The sequence below is a fragment of the Anser brachyrhynchus genome (assembly GCF_964034855.1).
Source record: "Anser brachyrhynchus genome assembly, chromosome: 20".
Classification (NCBI taxonomy): Eukaryota; Metazoa; Chordata; class Aves; order Anseriformes; family Anatidae; genus Anser; species Anser brachyrhynchus.
The window spans coordinates 7489086-7508827 of NC_137713.1; the positions used below are offsets into that span (position 1 = coordinate 7489086).

A 19742-nucleotide genomic window follows, 5' to 3' on the forward strand; every position below is an offset into this window, starting at 1 on the left:
CCACAGGGAGAAGATAATTTCACTTACTGTCCAGCAACAGGTTTAGCTAAAGGAAATGAGCACTCAGAATTTGCTGGCTGGGCATTTCCATTTCCAGGGGTGTTTTTGACAGAGGAGTTCATTAGTGAAGAGGAAGAATCGGAGATGGTTGAACTGATGGACCGAGATGAATGGAAGCCATCACAGTCTGGCCGAAAGAAACAGGTTTGACTTTAGAAGTATGTTTCCTTTTCCAGAGGGATCTAAGAACAAAGTTGATTTCATTCAAAACCCAAACCACTTACACATTTCATTAAAAGCTCTTCTTCAGAAGCTTTTTCTGAAATCAATTCTAAGAATTATTTGTGATTAAAATCAGCTTCTTGCAGAAGTATAGGATAGTTACAATTGGTACTTCATGTTGCGTGTTCAGGCAAAGTTCATGCAATCTTTAAGTGAGAGAAGTAGTTTGTGGTTTTTTTTCTGCTTTACAGGTGAGAAATCTAATTCCATAGATTAATACAGCTTCACTGAGTCATTTTGCAAACTGGTGACCAGGTCACCAGATTAGATGAGAACAGAAAAGTTTTGACCATGAGCCCTGCAAGGATCACAGCCTCTCCAAAAAGACTTGTCTCAGATCTTTCCTTAACATTGTTTTTTCCCCCTCTTCTTTTCCAACAGGACTATGGACCCAAAGTGAACTTCAAGAAACAGCGGTTGAAAGCTGGTAGCTTTACCGGTTTGCCAAGTTTTAGTAAAAAGATTGTGACACAAATGAAGGCTTGCTCTGTACTAGGTGGTTTCTTACCTGTTGAACAATGTAATCTGGACTACAGGCCAGAAAGAGGTTCTGCCATCGACCCACATTTTGATGACTGGTGGCTTTGGGGAGAGCGTCTGGTTAGCTTAAACTTGCTCTCAAAAACCGTGCTCTCCATGTCTTGTGATTCAGAGGACAGCATCCAATTATTTCCCACTTTCAGTAAAGAAGACGGGGAATTAAGTCCCCCTGGATCTCTTACAGAGATGTCAGCCTGCAAAAGTTCAAGCAAACAGGGAACCGACTACATTTTATCCCCAAGGCGTGTTCCAAGTAAAGAGGTGACCGTTGCCATTCACTTACCCAGAAGGTCTCTGGTGGTACTGTACGGTGACGCACGTTACAAGTGGAAACACGCGATTTACCGCAAGCATATAGAGCACCGGCGAATCTGTGTCACGTTCAGGGAGCTGTCTGCGGAGTTCAGCGCTGGAGGAAGGCATGAGGAACTGGGTAAAGAACTGCTAGAAATAGCTCTTTCGTTTCAAGGAACACCAGTGTGATCAGCAAGGGGAGGCTAGAATTGCGTCTTGTTAGGAAATTTGGTTTGAAAAATAAAGTACAGTATTTTTACAATTTGATTTATTTCTGAAGTGTGCATAAGGAACCAGGTATGTACCGAGATAAGCTCAATCAAATAGCAGTTTAACACAAACAAGGTGGTGCAGGGAAGGGGTGGGCCATTTATTTCTGTGAAGACTGTCCTGAGCAATGGTAGCTCTTAGACAAAATGCATGCATCACATCTCTCGGCGTTTAGAGTTAGCTGTATCCCTATGGCACAGGCATCTTCTCACCCACTCCAGATAGTTCCTTTAGAGATCACCTCTCCGGGGGGGCAGGTAAGCAAGCGTCTCTCCACAGACAGTACAACACACTGAGAACTAATTAAAGTAATTATCCTTTGCTGAAGATTCATGCTCTAACAGTGAGGAAAAACCATAAATACTGTGTGTGACCTGTATCTTCTGGGACCAGAGACTGCATTTGCAGAGGGCCAATGCTGACTCTTCCGCAGAGACAGCTTGGACAGAGTTCAGACCAGAGGCTTGCACAGACTGTGTTATTTTCTGATCGTTTGTCATCTCTGAACCCTGCTGTCAGCTCTCAGTAGCAGGAGTCAGATTTTGAGAATAAGCTGGGCAACAGACTGCAACACCAGCAGCTATAATTTTTTTTCTTGGCACCTCCAGCAGTCAGATTTGAATCATACCTTGTACCTAAGATTCAAGTAGTCATTTGTAGCAGAAGCTGATTTGAGGCCATCTGTCTGTTCTGAACAAACTTCTGTGCTCTTGAAAATGAAGCTGTGCTGTGGAAGAAGCGTGATCCTTTAACAAACTCTGTTGTGTCATCGACACCGTTCAGCACAGTCACACCTACAGCAATAAAATGACACTTTGCAATGCTGTCTGGTTTTGTCCGGTAAGAAAAAGAGGGACAGATTTATTACATGGGATTTCAGCATTCCTGTACAGACATATCCTGTCTTAGAAGTACTTCCTTGGCACAACGCACAGGTTCTTAATGTACCAGCAACGTATTCTCACTGTGGACTCTGCCCTCTGCTGCAGGCGTTGCGGAGAAGGCAGCTCTTCAGCCCAACAGAACTATTTTACTAGAATTCAGTTTGGTGAATCAGGATGTTTTAACAGTTACGTCTATGCTGCTTCACCGCTGCAGTGAGAGAGTTTCAGTTTAGCCCAGTATTTAAACAGTTGTGGACAGGGCTACAGAATAATTGCAGGAGGGATCAGTGAGCGCCACTCCCATGGGCTGCCCTAAGCCACAAACCTCCGTCCAGACCTGCTGACGGCGTCACCTAGGCTCTCCAGCAGCAGTTCCAGCATGCCCTCTCTGACAGAAGGCTGTCACTGCAAGGAGACAGTTGTGCAACAGGCAGCCAAGCTCCACCAGAAGAAATAAATCTCAAAATCACGGTTCCTAACCTTTTTGTGGCAGGCTGGGGCGATCAGTCCTTTGCTGCTTGTGCCGATGGGCTTCACAGCGTGCTGTCCCCTGGCCAGAGCCGCAGTGTCCCAGCCTCAGGGCATCACTGCCATCGGGTCAGAGAACACTCAGCCAAGCAGGAGGACACAGCTGGCAGCCTGCTGGACCTCGGCACAAAGCCACAAGGAAACCCAGGGCAGACTTTTGTAGGAAGAACAAGCTTTGAGACCGCATCCTGCCACCACCCTACCGCCTTTCAGTGCCGAGCCTCCACATCAATCTGCTTTTCTCGTGGCAAAACGCGGCAATCAACTATTTCCATTAACGTTTGGCTCGCATTTCCAACGCTCGCTTTCACATTTCTATTGTGCTCCCAGCCTGTTAAAATACTTTGTCTACACGTACCTGCTGTTTCATTCTGCCAGCAATGAAAGCAGATGATAGCTTCTGATGAATCAGTGTGCCACAATGAGAAGATAAACAACATTAGTTCATTTTGTGCTCGGCATTTGTTAGCTGAGTTCTTCTGCCTTGTTCAAACTACACAGAAAGCTGCCGTTCTTGCTAGAAAGTTCCAGCTCTGCCTACTTGATATCTTAAGTTTAAAACCTGCACATAATTATCTTCTGAGCCAAAAACCAAGGGCTTTGTCTAGATGGTTTCTGAAGCCCAACACTTAATGTAGTCTCTCCTCAGTCATTGCTATGTCTATCTTTCAACATTTTTCACCCGTTAAATTGTCTCTTGGGCATCATCTCAGAGAGATCATAAAGCAATCACAATCTCATTGGCTCTGTATTACTTTCTAAAACCTTATGCACATTCTCTCCTAAAAAAGCCAGAACTACAGTGTTGTAGAACATTAATGATTGATTTAGATTATCAAGTATCACAGAAGTCTGAGAAGAGTATGAAGAGGTTTTAATCTTAAACATCCGTTAAAAATAATTTTGTCCACTGTGCTAGTGTCATTAACATAAGACAAACTTTAACACTCTTCATGTTATAGGAACTGCTATCGCAGCTGTTTATCTTCTTAACCAAGATTAGCACTTGTAAAACACGTACCAGGAACCAGGCCCTCATTAAAAACAAGTGCATCAATTTGATATCTACTTATGTATTTTAAAAGAAGATAGGTAATATCTGTGCAAGCTTTAAAAAAAAAAAAAAAGTAAAGCACAGATTAACCCAAAGAGGTTGCTGGAGGACTTCAGCTGTCTTTTGAATAAAAAAATCAGTCTGAAATCAGCAAGTAGTGTAAAACTTAGTATGGTTATCCAGTTTCACTCACAACCGATAACTGAGATATGTGCGTTGTTCTATATTAAATAGCGCTCATGCAGAGATAAAACAAGAACAGGCCAACAAAAAGAAAGAGGTTTGCTCTCTCCAAGCACTTAACTGAGTCAACATCGCGCTCATCGTGGTTGAGGAAGGCTCCGAATCACACGCACGGGCGCTCACGGGAACTTTTCTAAATTCAGCCAGTTAAGTAATCACTGGAGCCATTTTCTGGTCTCTTCTGCACCACTTTCAAACACCCTGTGAGAAGATAATCAGAAAATAAGCATGCTGACCCATTTGTGCTGGGATGCGGATTTGAGGTTGCAGCTCTGGGGGAGGTTATTGAGGAAGCTGCACGAGTTGGAAGATAACGAAGCTATGAAAGGAGGGAATCCTGAAGGCTTTCTGTTTGTTTATGGAAGGGAAAGAAGAGGAGGGGCAGGGCGAAATCCCACGTAAAGCCATGGAAAGGCAAGAGGAGAGCACGTAGTGTGAGCAGCCAGTCCCGCAGCTGGCCAGGCACCCCGATCCCCAGGCAGAGTCCACACCCCAGCCACCACTGGCCCCACGGCAAGCTGCCCTCGCTATCCTGGCACCAGGAACACCGGGGACAGTCCCCTGCTGCACCCGCACCACCAGCCCTCTACAAACACTTCCAGGTACTTGTGTGCTTACCGCGGCGAGCTCCACCCCAGGCCTCTCGTGCGGTATCGCCTCCATCGTCATGCAGATCATGCCCAGGCGGTAAGATCTAACGTCAGCCTCATCCCCTGTGGTGACGAGGCCTCCGGCTGCCCACCGCAACAAGGGACAGGCTGGGAGCAGCGTGAAACACAGGGAGCTCAGGGGGCAGGAGCTGCCACCAACCCCAGCCAAAGGGCGAACCCGGCTCTGCCCCGGGCATCCCCGGCTCCCTCCTGCACTCGTGCCCAGTCCTGACCGCTGCTGAGGAGAGGAGAGAGGAGCCCGCACCTGCCTTGCCCGAACAAAATCACCCTCCCAGGGCACGGAGCTGATCCAAGGCTGGAAGACCCCAAAAGCAACAGATGCCCCAGGAACCACAGGGACACAAGGGTCGAGGTGCCCGAGGCCAGGCACTGGCAGCAGACACGAGACAGGACATGGTGCTGCCAAAAGAAAGGCATCCCCATGCTTAACTGCTGGGAATCCTGCTGCCAACCACAGGGATATCAGCAGAAGCAAGGAGGAATTTCTGGCACCAAAGCATGGAAACTCCTGTCTGGACAAGTACGGTGTCCCCACTCCTTCGTGGATTAAGTTTCTGTTGCTTGCTGATACCACGGGTGAACTTACTGCATCACAAGTCTGGACCCAACAGCAGTGAACGTGTACAAATGTTAGAGGAAGAAGCAAGAGAGACAAGCACTCTTGTTGGAAAGGAAGAATGAGAGGAGCTGCAGCACGAAGTGATGGGTTACCTGGAGAGATCCCAGACACCAAGGAGCAAAAATACTCCCATGAGAGATACAAAAAGCAAAGCTGGGAGCAGAGCTGGCCAAGCACACGATTACGCTGATTTAAGCGTATTCACCCACGGGAAACCCTCTCAGACTCCCTGCTGGAGTAAGGCGATCCCTCTCCAGTCACTGCTCACTGCCTTGAGACTACTTTGAACCTAGTCCCACCAAAGCCTCTAATTGTTCTATGAAGTCTAAGCACAGTCTCTGCTGCATTTCTCCATTTGCTGAAGTTTATTTGCAAAGAAATGGACGGCTTGGCTGTTTCCACGAGCCACATTGCTGTCACAGCGTCACGTACATGCTGTGAAATTTGATGACTTTTTACTACAGAAAAATGGCAAGACACCTTCCTCCACAACTAATTTCAAGCCCCGTGGGCTCCACAGTGCACACAGAGCCCTATTCTTACTGACGTTAAAGGAAAGCACAAAGCTCAGATAAGAAATTCATCCTATCTGGCCTGGCTCTGGCCTCACAATAGAAATTCTGTTGGTAGAAGAGCCTACGCGTGTAATATTTGGCAGAAAACTCAACTCTGATTTTGTTACGTAAACCTTTAATTTTTTATTTTGGTAAGAAGAGGAGAAGAGAGGGCAGGCTCCTGGGGAGATGGTATGAATTTCATGACCACCCACTTCCTGGAGGACACTCCTCATTTTTTGCATATGTGCATAAGTACAGGCTAGTCATTTCACACACACAAACTATTTTCTTTGCTGCACATCAGCCAATATGGTACACGCCAACTGCGGCAAGAACAACAGATGAAAGGCACAGACACAGTGCTAAGCAACTCGTTCAGCAATGCTCAAACTTGCATGTAAACAAGAGAAATTGGAGTTGGGTTCCCAAGGCCCTCGTCAGAGAGAAATACAGGGATAGTCTCACTGGGATTTGCGTGTACTCTCCACTCTGGGCAGCTGACATGTAATATGCTGCCATCAGATTTCTCAAATCCCAGTGGAATAAGGGACCATAGATAAATAGAACATACAAACATCCGTAACAACTTCAGAAACCTATACGGCCTGGGAACCTAACTGCAATGTTTGAGTGCAGAGCAGGAAATCGGCATAGGATCAGGGCTAAGAAAATGCGCTTATGCTTCTTGCAGCCCTGTACCAGAAAGCCTTACTTGCCCTTCAAAGAGCTGATGATTGCAAAGCACTTCTCTCCACGAGGTTACCACAAATCATAAAACAAGTTTTACAGAAGTTTTCCCCCAAAAGGATGCTATAGTATTCACAAGCTTCCCCTGCTAAGCAAAGCAGACGTGCAAGTGTCTTTTTTTGTGCTGCTGAAAAGGAGTCAGCTCAAGTGAAACGTGATAGCTCTTCAATGGCGCACAGATCTCCTGCCGCATCCAGCTCCAGACTCGCCTGTGCAGCTCCAGGTTCCCCCAGAGGAGCTGCCTGCTTTGGTGGAGGGAGAAGGAAGCATTCCTTTTGGACAGGTGAACGTACTGCTGACAAACACTGATGAAAAACGCAGGACTGGGGCTTGTTCTCTACAGCAAGCCAGGAGAAAGACATTGCAACAGTACATAACTGAAGACAACACAGGGACAGGTTTCTACAGCCTGCTGTCACTCTTTACCTCCTTGAAACTTGCTTTTCTAGTCCTTCAAAATTTTGTCTCATTAAATTCCCCGTCACTGTTCTGTTTTAAGAATGTCCTTGTTAAAACTAAAACACCTGTAAGCCTTCCCTGGGCACTCTTGCTTCTTATTGGAAAAAGACCCTCACATGATCTTGGCATTCATTCAACCTAGAGTGACAGATGCTGCTGAAGAAATTACAACAGAACTCCTCAGTCCCCTGCAATTAGGGATTCGACCTCCCCAGACATAAAAAAATATAGTAAGGAATAGCAAGAACAGAACATAAAAGCTAAGGCTGGTTTCTTCCTGGTTATGTACTTATGGAACGCTTGCTTTAGAACCGAGGTGACGAACACTCGGTTTCTATTGTGCTTTCCTGGAGGTCCTCAGGTTGGAAGCAGATACCCTCGTTAACCAGCACAGCTCTAGAAATAAACTGCCAATTAATTGCTGCTGCACTGACAGCCAGGGAGTTCTGACACGTAAGACAGGTTCCACACACACACAGCCTTTTTGGACAGCTGATGCAGTTTTACTTTTGACAACTGAATGTTGCATTTAAAAAAAAAACAAAAAAATGAAAAAGAAAAGAAAAAGAGCAGATTTTTCGCTACTTGTACCAATGTAGATCAAGACTTGACCTCGAACTCCACGGCAGTGTCTACTTAAGTACAGAAGTGTGTAGGACCAGAGACCCCAGCATCTGAAACAGCACTAGAACCCACAGCTAAATATGGCAGGCAATTAGCATTTACATATTTAAGCCTCAGAACAATCCATCGCTGGTGTGTCTCACCAACTAGCAGAACGGGAATTTTGCTCTCAGCCTCTGTCACACTACCTGCATGCCTCTGTCATGCCCGTCTAACTGCACTTTCAGTTTGTGGAGCTCCTCGATCTCCCGGTTGTGGCGCTCCGTTTTGTGCCGCACCAAGGAGCGGTAGAAGTGAATGGTGAAGACGACAAAGATCAGCCCCACGGGGACCATGATGATGGTGGAGACCAGCGCTGCCTGCCAACCCGCGTGGCCGCTGGGCTTCTGGATGGTGGTGGTTTCATTTTTCAGGATGGAGTCCACAGGCAGAAATTTTATCCAGCACAGAAGCACCACTTCCGCGAGGAAAAGGAGGATTCCCAGAACCGTGGAGAAGCCCCACGCCAGCTCGATGTAGGGATGCATGCGCTCGTGGGGGGATTCGCTGATGGAGTTCAGGTTGTGGATGTTGCTCACTGCTTCCACGTTCGGCAGAATGCAGGTGCTGATGAGAAGAGCGAAGAGATGGACTGCCACGAGCACCGTCGTGCAGGCACTGAAGGCGATCAGCAGCATCTGGGGGTACTTGTACTGCATCTCCAGCTGCACCTCCACCATGGCAACCTGGGGGGAAAAGGAAGAAAAAACTGCTCGTCAACAGCTGCTGGTTTTCCTCTTTTCCAGGCCTTCATCCAGGAAAGCATCTTTATTCAGGAAGACCACGTAAGGTCAAGTGCACACTCAAGAGCTTTTCAGAGCAGCCTGAATGGCTCAGCCCAGCTCCCCGTGATGATGCACGCACCGTCTGCAGCTTGGCCTGTCGCAAGGCTCACGCACACATTTCCGTGCTGTACTTTTCCAAAATAACAGCTCTCTCCTTGCAACCGTGAGCCATACGAGCTGCCTCAAACCGAACACACAACAGAAGGAACCCATTAGACCAGAAGCGTAGCTCGGAGGCAGCTGACAGCCTGCTAGCCCGCCCGCCCGCCACACTTTCTTCTTCCGCTCACCGCTAGCGGTTGCGGGGCAGGAAGTTTCAGCTTCACGGGTGTAAAAAGCAAAAAGCAAGCAGCCCGCCTGGCCAGCCGCCAGCAAGGTTACACCACCTCCCAAGGGAAGCACGCAAGCTACTTTATAGTTTAAGTTACTCCACAGTAAAAATAGCTGCTTCTATTCTCAGAACACGGCGGTCGTTTTTATTACAAACATGCCTGGATACGAGTCACATCCCCAAATTTCTCCCTTGGGGTCTAATAACTTACTGATACGTTCAACAGAGGTGGACAGCTACAGGCGTACGGGCATGTTAACAGCTCGGCTCTCGTTTCAGGAAAGCAGGCTCACAACACGCAGCAAGTCTCTGAAGCTGGTCGTTTCAAAAGAACCTCAACCGCGTCTTCAGTCGAGTGATGTTTAACAAACAGTAAACGCAGGAGAGCAGCGCCCTTCTGGCACCAGAACTGCAGTCCTGCTACGGGTCTGTAGCTGGTTTAGCACAGGAATTCGTTAAAATACTTCACCTGTCTGTGAAGCAAGCCAGCATGTGTATTGCTGTGTGGTGTCAGCCCCGACAGGGCTGCAGAAACCTTTTGCCAAGGGAAGCTACAGGCCAGTGGACGAGAATACCCAGCATTGCCCTCTGACAGCTCTCCAGCATCACTTAGTGACTTGCACAGATGCTCGTGCAGCCTGCAAAACCTCTGGTGATCCCAGGCAGCCTGCTGCTCCAGCACACCGCAGCTCACCGTGTGCGTTAGGGGAAGGAGAAGCTGATTTAGGATGCCTGCCTTTCAGAGCCGCTATGGGGAAGGAAAGTTGGCACAAGCAGCTGGATTCCAGGGGGTAGGTGGATTTTGCAGAACAGACATCACCACTTTATCCACACTTTGTATGAGCAGCCATTTCGGGCTCTGTATGATGATCTGCACCATTCACTGTGGCATTACTTGTTAATTAATGTTAATTTGATGTTATTAATGTTATTTATGCCCTAAGATCAGGGTACACTCACACTCCTACTTTTGGTAGCCCTGAGAAGAATCAAAGAGAGTGGAAGCAGCACCACATTGGCACAACTGCTGTCCCACCTGTGTTTACTTTGAAACCATCAGCAGCCTGAAGGAGGGGGATCACCGTCAAGCCTGAGCACCTCTGTTAGCACTAAGAAATAACACGCGTGTCTGGGGCAGAAAACAGTCAGCCTCTACACGTCTGGATTTTATACCTACGCCAACTGTATGTGGTATTAGAGACACCAAAAACATAGTGACAGTTCTTGGATATTCCCAGCCGTTTGTTCTGGTGATGAATGTGGGCATGGTATTTTATTTTAAGACTCCTGTCTGTAGATCTTGTCAAATAGCGGGGAAAATAACGCAGAACTGGCTTCACCATCTACTGCAAGCAAGGTCCGTCTGAATACAACGTACACGTTGCCTTGCATACGTCCCCTTTGCAGTTCCCTGTGCACTGATTTGGGATCAGACTTACCGTCTGCTGCACAGCTCTGTACAATTCACTTGCACAGCGCTGCGCTTGTCAGTCACCCCGCGTCAGCCAGGAAAAGCTGCAGGTATTTTGTTCGTTATTGGGTGCTGTAATACCCGGAGACACTGCAATCAGCGAGCTGAATAGGAACCGTACCTGCATGTTCAATTTATAGCTTTAATATAAAGCTGAAAGCCTGGCTGATGTCAACATATCAATTTCTAGTTGTTATCCTTCGCATGAGCAGCACTTTTCAGCTAATTGGATGTTTCCTCCCAGACTAACCTATTCCCTAGGGCTAGCTTCAGCTGTGCAACGTGATGAATTTTTAACACTGACTGATGGCTCAGTAAGAGGTATTTCACAGGAAAACATCAACAATCCAGAGAGGGCAGCAAGGCAGAAAACCAGATCATTTAACCCGAACGAGCACGGGAAAGGTGAGTGAGCTTTATCACCTTACCCCACACAGACTGTCATGTCATTGTCTGACCGGGATAAGAGAAGGAGGACAAGCTGACATAACCCATTTAAAAATCATTAAGTATGCTGCTTCGCCTGTAAAACTATTAATATGTCATGTTTGATACAATTACGCTCTTCTGTGACAAGAGCCCCTTTTATGCTAACCTCTTCCCAGCGGGCAAGGTATCGAGGGCTTGACTTTGCAAGGCGCCGAGCAGCCGCCTGTTTCAGCGCAGGCTTAGTTTTGAGCCTGAGGATTGCCCTGCTGAACTCCAGGCTCGCAGGTTCGCTGAAGAAGCATGTGCTGGGAACGTTTTTAAGTTAGACGGTGGTTAAATTACATGCAATTGTGTGGGTTTTTTCCTTCAAGATCACCGTAGTCCAGATTGCCCATAAAGAAGATGCTCATCTTGAGAAATTTGGTCCAGCACAGATAATATCAGGCGAGAGGATGACAAATGGCTTCACATAACACACGTTACATTCACACAGATGGTTTGGCAGCCTGTAAAAACAATCGCTCCGGTCAATCTGTTGGGTTTTTTCCCCCTTTTCTAAATCAAATTCATATCCTGGAGCAACTGGACAAGCATTGAGAAGACCGGCTAGCAGCAACAGCTCTTATTTCCATCAGGAAAACGATTAAAGAGATTTCCTAAGCTCCCTCCGAATCTCCTTCACCTGCAGGCTCCCCGGGACGATGCCGGCAGCCATACGGCCCCCCTCAAGCCAGACCTGGCGCTGGGAGGCTCCCGCGTCCTCCTGGCCTGCCCGCTTCCCTGCCAGAAATACCGCAGATAGCATCGCCTAACGAGGAAGGCTCGCATTATTCTGCAGCCTGTCCAGAAGGAGCTGGATCAAAGCCACCGCCTGTTGATTAAATACCCATCAGCTTGGAATAATTTCCAGCCAATATGGAACTGGCTGGAATCACACACGCTGACAGGGAAGTAAATAAAGCAATAGCCAAGGCCTCCATGACATTTGTTTACATAGTTAAGTGCACATAGGGCTTCAAGGAAATTATTCCACTCTAAATAACTACGCTGCTTTCATCATAGCCAAAGAGATGCTCTTATTAGAGTCTAAACATCCACATAGCACATGCCTAGCAAATTACAGGCAGAGAAATAACGAGGCAGCAATAGACACATCACCTTTCACTGGACGGCCCGATGCAGTCGGCTAGGGAAAAGCTTGCTAATAGAATTCCTGCCAGAAAATGTTTTGTTTTCTGAAAAGCACCAGTTTTGGATCTACTTTTGTTAAAAGTGGCTGTCTCAAATTCGCAATCCTTATGCCTACTTGATAATTAGCTTTTAAGCTGCTAAGTGCCCGGCAGACAGCACTCCCGGGCACCAGCTCTGGCATGCCCACCACAGCATGAGACTCCTCTAAAAACCGATCTGGGAACACGAAGTAAACGAGATAACCTTAGCAGGTAGCTAAGTGCCTCATAAATAGAAGTCAAACGGTTAACTGTGTGTGTTTGCTGAGCCCTTCCAGCAGCTCTCTGTTTTCAGACACAGCCCAGCCCTGCGGAGAGGCGCTCCAAGCCCCTGCGGGGTCCCGGCGACACCGGCATCCAGGCAGAGCCATCTGCTCGTGCAGCCGAGCCGCCGCGATGCATCAGGGTTCACGACGCCACAAAACACCAATTTAGGGCTCGCGTTAAAGGGCACGGTCACGAACGGCTACTGCACTACTCCAGGAACCTCGAGGCACGGGGGGCCAGCACACAAACTGCTTTTTAGAGTAAGAAAGCTTCAGTGAAAGGAGACCTACAGGAGAACCCGGCTGTCTCAGGACAGGGAGGCACCTCCTGCCATTTCAGCACACACGCCTGGTTACAAACCAGCACAGGCTGCACGGGAAGCTTTTACGAGCATCACATACACACGGCGAGGAGAGAGGGACCGCAAAGCAACCGAGCACCCCTGCCCTGCAGGCTGCCCCCACTTATCTCCCTGCTCACGCTCCTCCAGCTTCGCTTTGGGCGACCGACTGCGTCATCCAAAAGGGAACTCGCCATTGCAATGCTCCGGGGGTGGAAAAGCAGGCGTGGGAGCAGCTTAAAGCAAACAAACAAACAAACCCAGCTACCTGGAACGTTCCCAAAACCTGCCTGCCCCCCTGCAGCTCGCACGCCGCAGGCTGTAGCATCTCCACATCCCGCTCTCCCACGCGCTGCCCTCCGCGTGGGCGCGCTCGGCGCGCAGACCTCAGCAGCGAGCCCGTTTCCTGAGCAGAAAGCCTCCCCAAAGCAGGCTTCAGCCCGCACTGCTGCTGAGGAAGAACCCGAGGGGAGGTAAAGAGGCTGCTGGCATCACAGCGTGACAGCGCTCTGCTAATCCCACGGCTCAGTCCCGAACACCAGACCGTCTCCGTGTTATTTGTGTGCTCCCTGACACGGTTTTGACCTATGCAAATAGCTTCCAGATAACACCCAAGCGCCGCACAGAGCAAAGAAAGGACTGGGGATTATTCCCGATAGACGGCGCTGACAAAAATACACCGGGTTTGGCTCCCTGCAGGCTGCACAGCCCTCTGACGCCGCGCCGGAGGCTGCGGGGCCTCTCACAACACGATCTCTCTGTTCACGCTATGCAAATTCCCCCCTGGCAGGCTGTGACCCAACCTCCACCTTATTTTAGGCACCGTGACCTGAAAAAAGCACATACAGAAAATAAGATAACGCTGAGGACCACAGGGGCCGAGGAGCTCCAGGACCAGACCAGGCGCAACCTCACGTGAAGGCAGAAACGGCGCCTGGCCTCGGGGCCAACGGAGAGCCCAGCTCCCGTGCTGCTCAGCGGCACCGGGGCAACGCTCAGGATTGTCTGCAGGAAGGGGACCAGTTTTTTTTAAAGGTCTGGTTTGGGAGTGCGTGGGTGGATCATTAGGCAGCCCATGTATGCATGCTGCCTCGAGAGAGCCAGCTTCAAACTTTTCAACAGCCAAACAGGAGCCCACAGGCAGATGCCTCCTGCTCCGCAGAGAGCCACAGTACGTCCTGCTTCTTGGCAGGGAGAAACCACCGCCAATTAACGGGGGATTTTACAGAACCAGAACTTCCATGATCCGGAAAGCGTGCCCACAAAACAAACGTACCATCGCGAATCCAGAGAGCAGCGCAGAGGTTCTGCTGGAAGCTTTCAGCTTGGCTCGGCTCAGGTATAGCTTTCTCCACGACAGGGCCTGGACGGAGTGGTGGTTTGATGTCACCAGCTCCAGGTAGCTGCGGCGCACCCAGTCCCGATAATCCATGCCTTTGGTGCCAGGTTCAGAGCAGCAAGCGGGAGTGGAAGGGTCCACCGGAACGTTTAATTCAGAACTCATCATGAGAGAAGTGCTGAGGGGAAACAAAAGTCACGTTCAAAAGGAGGCAGCAGAGAAAGGACAAGCGTCAGCCACTGCAAAAGCTGTTTAAACACGGCTACCCTCGGTCAGTAGACATATGATGGAGCAAACTGTACCGCACTTACAATGCGCCACACAGGAAAATGGCCATCTGTATGCTAAAAGTGACCATGAGAACCAGGCAAGACTGCACAAGTAAGCTTGGGAACTGCTCCAGCAGGGGGTCAGCAAGGTTGCGCAGCGCCCAACTTTTTATTTTTATAAGCTGGCATCTCAACTTTCCCCTTTAATTCCTCCTTGGTAATTTGTTTTACGTAACACTTTGGAAATAGGTTCCCCATCTTATCATTTTGTTGTAATCTGACAATTTAGTTTCCCACTGCATCATCTCCAAGTGAATCTTGTTGGAGTACCAAGGTAACTCCAGCTGTTCAGGGACTCACTTTTTGCTTTTTCTTTGGAAATCAGGTTTTCCCGTTAAACCACTGCTCAGTTCACACAGGCACAAGACAGGAAACAGGCATAGGCCTGAACGCTGCGCGTGGTTAACAACTGATTCTCCCAAGCTCCTGCAGTGGAAAGTTCAATTTCCTAAACTATTCACACCCCGCTTATCATCCACATCTGGCCGAGAATCCTATTCCCTTACTTCCACTGGTAGCTCTTAGCGTACGGAGGGGAGAAGACAACTCCAGGAAGAAAAGCGGGCTGCCTTCCCAGTGGTATGAGTGTCTTCAGATTCCAGAGATTACACGGAGATAGGTAAAGGGCCAGCAATGCTGTTCAGGTGGCTAACGCCACAGCTGCTGGCAGAAACAAGCGCCAGGTCCCAGCAATCCCCTCCTCGCACCACAACTTACCCACGCTGCTGCCGACTGGCTCACTATCTCCGCATCATCTGCAGATACGAAACAGACTTTATGTTTTGGGCAAGGACTTCTCAGCTCCGACAAACATCTGAAAGCAGCTAACTCAGTCGTCTGAAGAACAGAAACCCCGATCCTCGGATTAATCCTCACACCCTGGGGTCTGCCGTGACCACGGTGGCAGATAGCCACACCGAGTCGCAGCACGTGAGACCCTGCTGGCTGTAAATACTTACCGGCTCCTGGAAGGAGGAGATGGGCGCCCAGAATCACACACGGCGTGGCACTAATTAGCCTCAGCACCACACCCCTAGCTCACAAGCACCTTGCTGCGTGCCTGAGAGGAGCCCCAGCCCTGCCCGCATCCCCCCTGCTCCACCCAGCTCTTGGCAAACGAGGGCCATATGGAGACAGCTAATAAATCAATGTTTGCTGCGAGATTTGAGGAAGCAGCAAAGATAAGAGGGCACCAATGGCCCACAGCTCTGAATGGCACGACTGGAAAGGAACAAAGCTGTCCCAGGCACAGTAACCAAGATTAGGCTGCAGCAGAACACAAAGCACTGCAAGACGTACGATTGTCCGTCCCCCTAGAGAGCTGCATTTCTGTGAACCTTCAGATTTCAGCTCCTCAGACATCGTAAGGGTGGCAGCAAAACCACAAGACTGCTCTTTTTGACAAGGCCAGAATTACAGCCCCAGAGTAGTCCTGGATGGCTCTTCAAAAGCTCAGGAGCGAAGAGCTTTCAAATTATAGAACAGAAAAAAAGCAAAGGAACTCGCAGAACATACTAACAGAGAGAAACCTCCCTGCCTGGCCCCTTTCCAGAAAAGACAAGAATCACCTACTTATGGCAGAAAACCCCCTCTCCCCCAGCCCCCTGGGACGAGCAGAAACATCCTGCGAGCAGCAGATGTATGAAGCTGTTTCCTGTGATGACATCCTGTGTGAATTCTGCAACGTATAACGCGGGGCGAGTTTGTTGGCTTTGCCTCTAGCTGGGACGCTGACGGCCTCTACCCTGACGCTGATTTTCCACGAAATGCACAGGAATTTAGTATGTTGGAAACTTCAACCCGGGACAAATTCCGTGAAAAAGAAAAAATTAAATAAAATCCAGAGGCTACAGAGGGAGAGCGCGAGCACCCAATCACATCCGCGTCCTCCCTTAGAAAAACAAACTGGAAATACCAAGAGGATGATTTTTGACTCTGGAGCAGCTCAAGAGCTGTTCCCAAGTAAGTAAACAACTCGGGAACAAAACCCCTCAGCGCGAGCGGAGCCCACGGCGGCAGCACCGGGGCTGCAGACTCACCTCGGTGGCCGCGGGCATGGAGGGGCCGGGCGGCGAGACCCAAGGAGAGCAGCTCCACGCACGGCACCTCCACCTCCTGCACAGCACCTCCACCTCCTCGCAGCACCTCCACCTCCGTGGGCTTTTGTTCTGGCGGCACTGCCCAGCCGGTTAGCTGCAGGGGGGGGAGTTATCAGGAAACACGCTCCAGCCTCGGTTGGCTGGATGGGGGGAGAGCTATCGGGGAAATATCGTGCTCCTGCCTCAGTTGGCTGGGTGGGGGGAGAGCTATCGGGGACATATCACGCTCCTGCCTCAGTTAGCTAGACGGGGGGAGAATTACCGTGGATGTATCGTGCTCCTGGCTCAGTTAACTGGATGGGGAGGGGGGTTATCAGGGAAATATCGCGCTCCCGCCCCAGTTAGCTGCACGGGAGGAGAGTTATTGGGGAAATATCGCGCTCCTGCCTCGCTTAGCTGCATGGGGGGCAAGTTATCAGACTCCTGCCCCAGTTACCTGCACGGGGGGGGGGACAGTTACCAGGAAATACCACGCTCCTGCCCCAGTTACCTGCACGGGGGGTGAGTTACCGGGGAAATACCGTGCCCCTGCCTCACCGGGGGCAGAGCCATCGCGGAAATACCTCGCGGCCGTGGCGGCTGGGGCCACTTTACCGGCACCCCCCCCCCCCCATACCATCAGCACCCGGGACTGCTGAGCCCCCCCCCCCCCCCGGTGCCCGGGAGGTCTCAGCCGAGCAGCCCGGACCGAGCCCCGGTAACCCCCCGGTGCCCCCTCAGTCAGAACGGGGCCCCCCTGCACCCCCCGGCTCCCCGCCCAGCCCCGGGCCCCCCCGGTGAGGCCGCACCCCCCCCCCCCCGCAGCCCGCCCCAGCTCACCGCGGAGCCCCGGGAGCGGAGCGGAGCCGCCGCCGCCGCCGCCGCCGCGCTGCCAAGGCAACGCCGGGGCCCCGCCACGTGACCCGCAGGAAATGGGAGGGGGCGGGAGGGCGCCCCGCGCCCGCCGCACGTGACCCGCGCCTGATTGGGCGGGGAGGTGGGGTGGGGGCGGGGCCGGCGGGAAGCCACGCCCACCCCGCCGGGAGCCACGCCCACTTTGATGTAGCCCCGCCCCCTCCCGTGGAAGCCCCGCCCCCCGGTCCCGGTCCGGCCCCGCGCCGCCCGCAGCGGCCCCGCCGGGGAGGGAGCCCCGAGCCCCGAGGGCCGGGCGCGGCCCCCGCCGGTCGCTGCGCCGTGTTCGCAGCCGTCCTCGCGTCCCTGCACGGGACGTCCTCCCCTGGGCTCCGCCGGCTGCCGGCATCCGCCCGCCTTCCTCCATGCCCTCAGCAGGAAATCCTGCGCGAAGCCACCGCGGGGCGCGGGTGGGACAGGAGGAAGGAGTTCCTGGCCTGGGAGCGAGATAACGCGCCCCAAGGCGGCACGGAGGCAGCTTTATCACACAGCGATCCCTCTTCCTGAGCTCAGCCCTGCCTGCAGAGGCAGGGGAAAATGACAGAGGGAAACAATTCCTAAAAACTTACTCGAGAGACAAGTATTTGTTCTCCTGAGCGAACTCTTCACCTTTCCCATCACGAGCATCTCTGCTCGGTTACAGCGCTAACGCCGCTCGCAGGTCTGGTGCTTGTACGAAGGCGTGCAGAGATGGAACAGCGGCAAATCCAGCCCCAGGAGATGCCTCTCCCTGCTCTGATGGGGAGTGACTCCTCTAGAAAAGAATCCAGAGCGAGAGTTTAACTGAAGCAGGTCACGCTCCTGGGCTGTTTTAAAACCCTCACGTTATTACTGCTTTTTCAGTGCTGTATTTGGGATAAGAAGCAATTGTAAAACTGTTCCTCCTTTTACTACACTTCCTTGTTTCTGCTCCACAGACAATGCTTTCCCCGTTCTGAGGTCACACAGCATTCCCACGTTGTCTTAACGAAGAAACATCCTTCGAGCCGCTCAGTCGGATGCGTTTTTGTATTCTGGAAGACACGACACCAACAAACAGCCACAACACGGCACAGCAGTTTTCAGAATTCACAGCAACACGCGCCACATACAGATCCTACTGCTAAATACAGCCACGCCAGCAGAGAAGACCGTAAGGCAGCTACCACCTTCAGCAACACATTCTTTGCTTTTTATGGATTTCACACACAAACTAAGCACTCCTCATAAACGTAGTGGATGAATAATTCAGCACGGGTACTGTGACATCCTGAGGAGCCGGGATAAGGCCATACAACCCGAATTCATTTCATTTACCAAGACCAGCTCAAGTCCATCTTCTTCCCAGCTGAGAGAAGTGTGTCCTCACGCAGCACATCTGCTCTTCTTAATGCAAAACAGCCCTTATTTGTTCAGCTCAAAAGCCTGACAAGCTCAGAGGCAGAACAGTCTTTGTTTATTTGCGAGACTCTCACTTCCTCTCCGTCCACAAAAGCCAAGAAACATCACAATGTTTTTATGGCTCGTCCTACAACACAGATGTATCAACAGGGCTTACCTACCCGAAGGGGGATTCAAGTGAAACAGTTCTCCTAACTCATCTCTCTCCACAGAGCAAATGACAACTGCAGAACATCCATTCTGTACCTTAGGCACCAGAGAACGAAATATTCACAGCTTACTCTGAAGCATGTGTCTCTAAAGAGATTTAACACACAACATTTCCATGCAGATCTCCAACCCAGGGTGCTGGTGGGGAAATACACCTTGCAGCTCGGAGATCACCCAGCTCTGAAGTCCCCGGAGAGGTAAAAGGGACCTAAACACAAACGTCACTTGCACTCGATCACATCTGCTTCCCCACTGCCAGTAACACCACCGAGAAGCCAATTCATAAAGCCAGCTCAGACAAAATGTCTGACTTCTGGCAGCACTGTTCAAAGACTAAATCCAGCAAGAGATTCTCCCTTTTCATTGTTTTTGCTTTATATTATTTGGCATTAACTAGAGCTCGAGAAGTAGCACCGCATTCTGGATGCTGAGGTCCTGGGATGAGCACATCTGAAAGATGGCAGACACTTCTAGCTCAAGATACACCGAAAAGACAACAACCTAAATTACAAATAAAACCACCACTGCATACGCTTTTCATTTAGGCATCGCCAAGTAAATATATACGTGAATATTGTGATTCTTACCAGGGAACCTGAAGTTCAAAGCAGAGAGCTCAGGCAGAGGGAAAGCCAGGCGTCACTACATGATGTTTAGCACAAGCACAACTATTCCATTCCAAGCCTTTCTGCCACAGGATTTGGAAGCTTTACATGCAATCTTTTGGAAAACTTTGATGTGTTCCAATCAAAAAGCAAAAAGGGTATGAAACGCAGCTAACACCTCTTGCTGTATTTTCACATGTGCCACGTAACTAGGTCTTTTCGTCCC

General features: G+C 50.4%; 2 protein-coding genes across 8 annotated transcripts in view; one reads left to right on the plus strand and one right to left on the minus strand.

The window, feature by feature from the left end:
- ALKBH4 (alkB homolog 4, lysine demethylase) overlaps positions 1 to 7715 on the plus strand; it is an 8506-nt gene extending 791 nt beyond the window's left edge. For both annotated transcript variants that reach the window (XM_080563151.1, XM_080563152.1), the window contains exons 2-3: positions 7 to 204; positions 664 to 7715. In XM_080563151.1, coding sequence (XP_080419277.1) covers positions 7 to 204; positions 664 to 1305 — 840 coding nt within the window. In that variant the 3' untranslated portion in view covers positions 1306 to 7715. The remainder of the gene's footprint in view (positions 1 to 6; positions 205 to 663) is intronic.
- ORAI2 (ORAI calcium release-activated calcium modulator 2) lies at positions 6059 to 19660 on the minus strand. Of its 6 annotated transcripts, none has more exons than XM_080563146.1 (5): positions 17891 to 19660; positions 16371 to 16524; positions 15049 to 15086; positions 13940 to 14180; positions 6059 to 8497 (listed from the first exon to the last, which is right to left on the minus strand). In XM_080563146.1, exons 4-5 carry the CDS (start codon positions 14168 to 14170, stop codon positions 7952 to 7954), a joined length of 777 nt encoding a protein of 258 aa, XP_080419272.1. In that variant the 5' UTR covers positions 14171 to 14180; positions 15049 to 15086; positions 16371 to 16524; positions 17891 to 19660; the 3' UTR covers positions 6059 to 7951. The 6 variants fall into 6 exon arrangements, with proteins under 6 accessions (XP_080419272.1, XP_080419273.1, XP_080419269.1 ...); XM_080563147.1 differs by lacking the exon at positions 17891 to 19660 and adding an exon at positions 17250 to 17314; XM_080563143.1 differs by lacking the exons at positions 15049 to 15086; positions 17891 to 19660 and adding an exon at positions 17250 to 17407.
- Between the last annotated feature and the right edge of the window lie 82 nt (positions 19661 to 19742).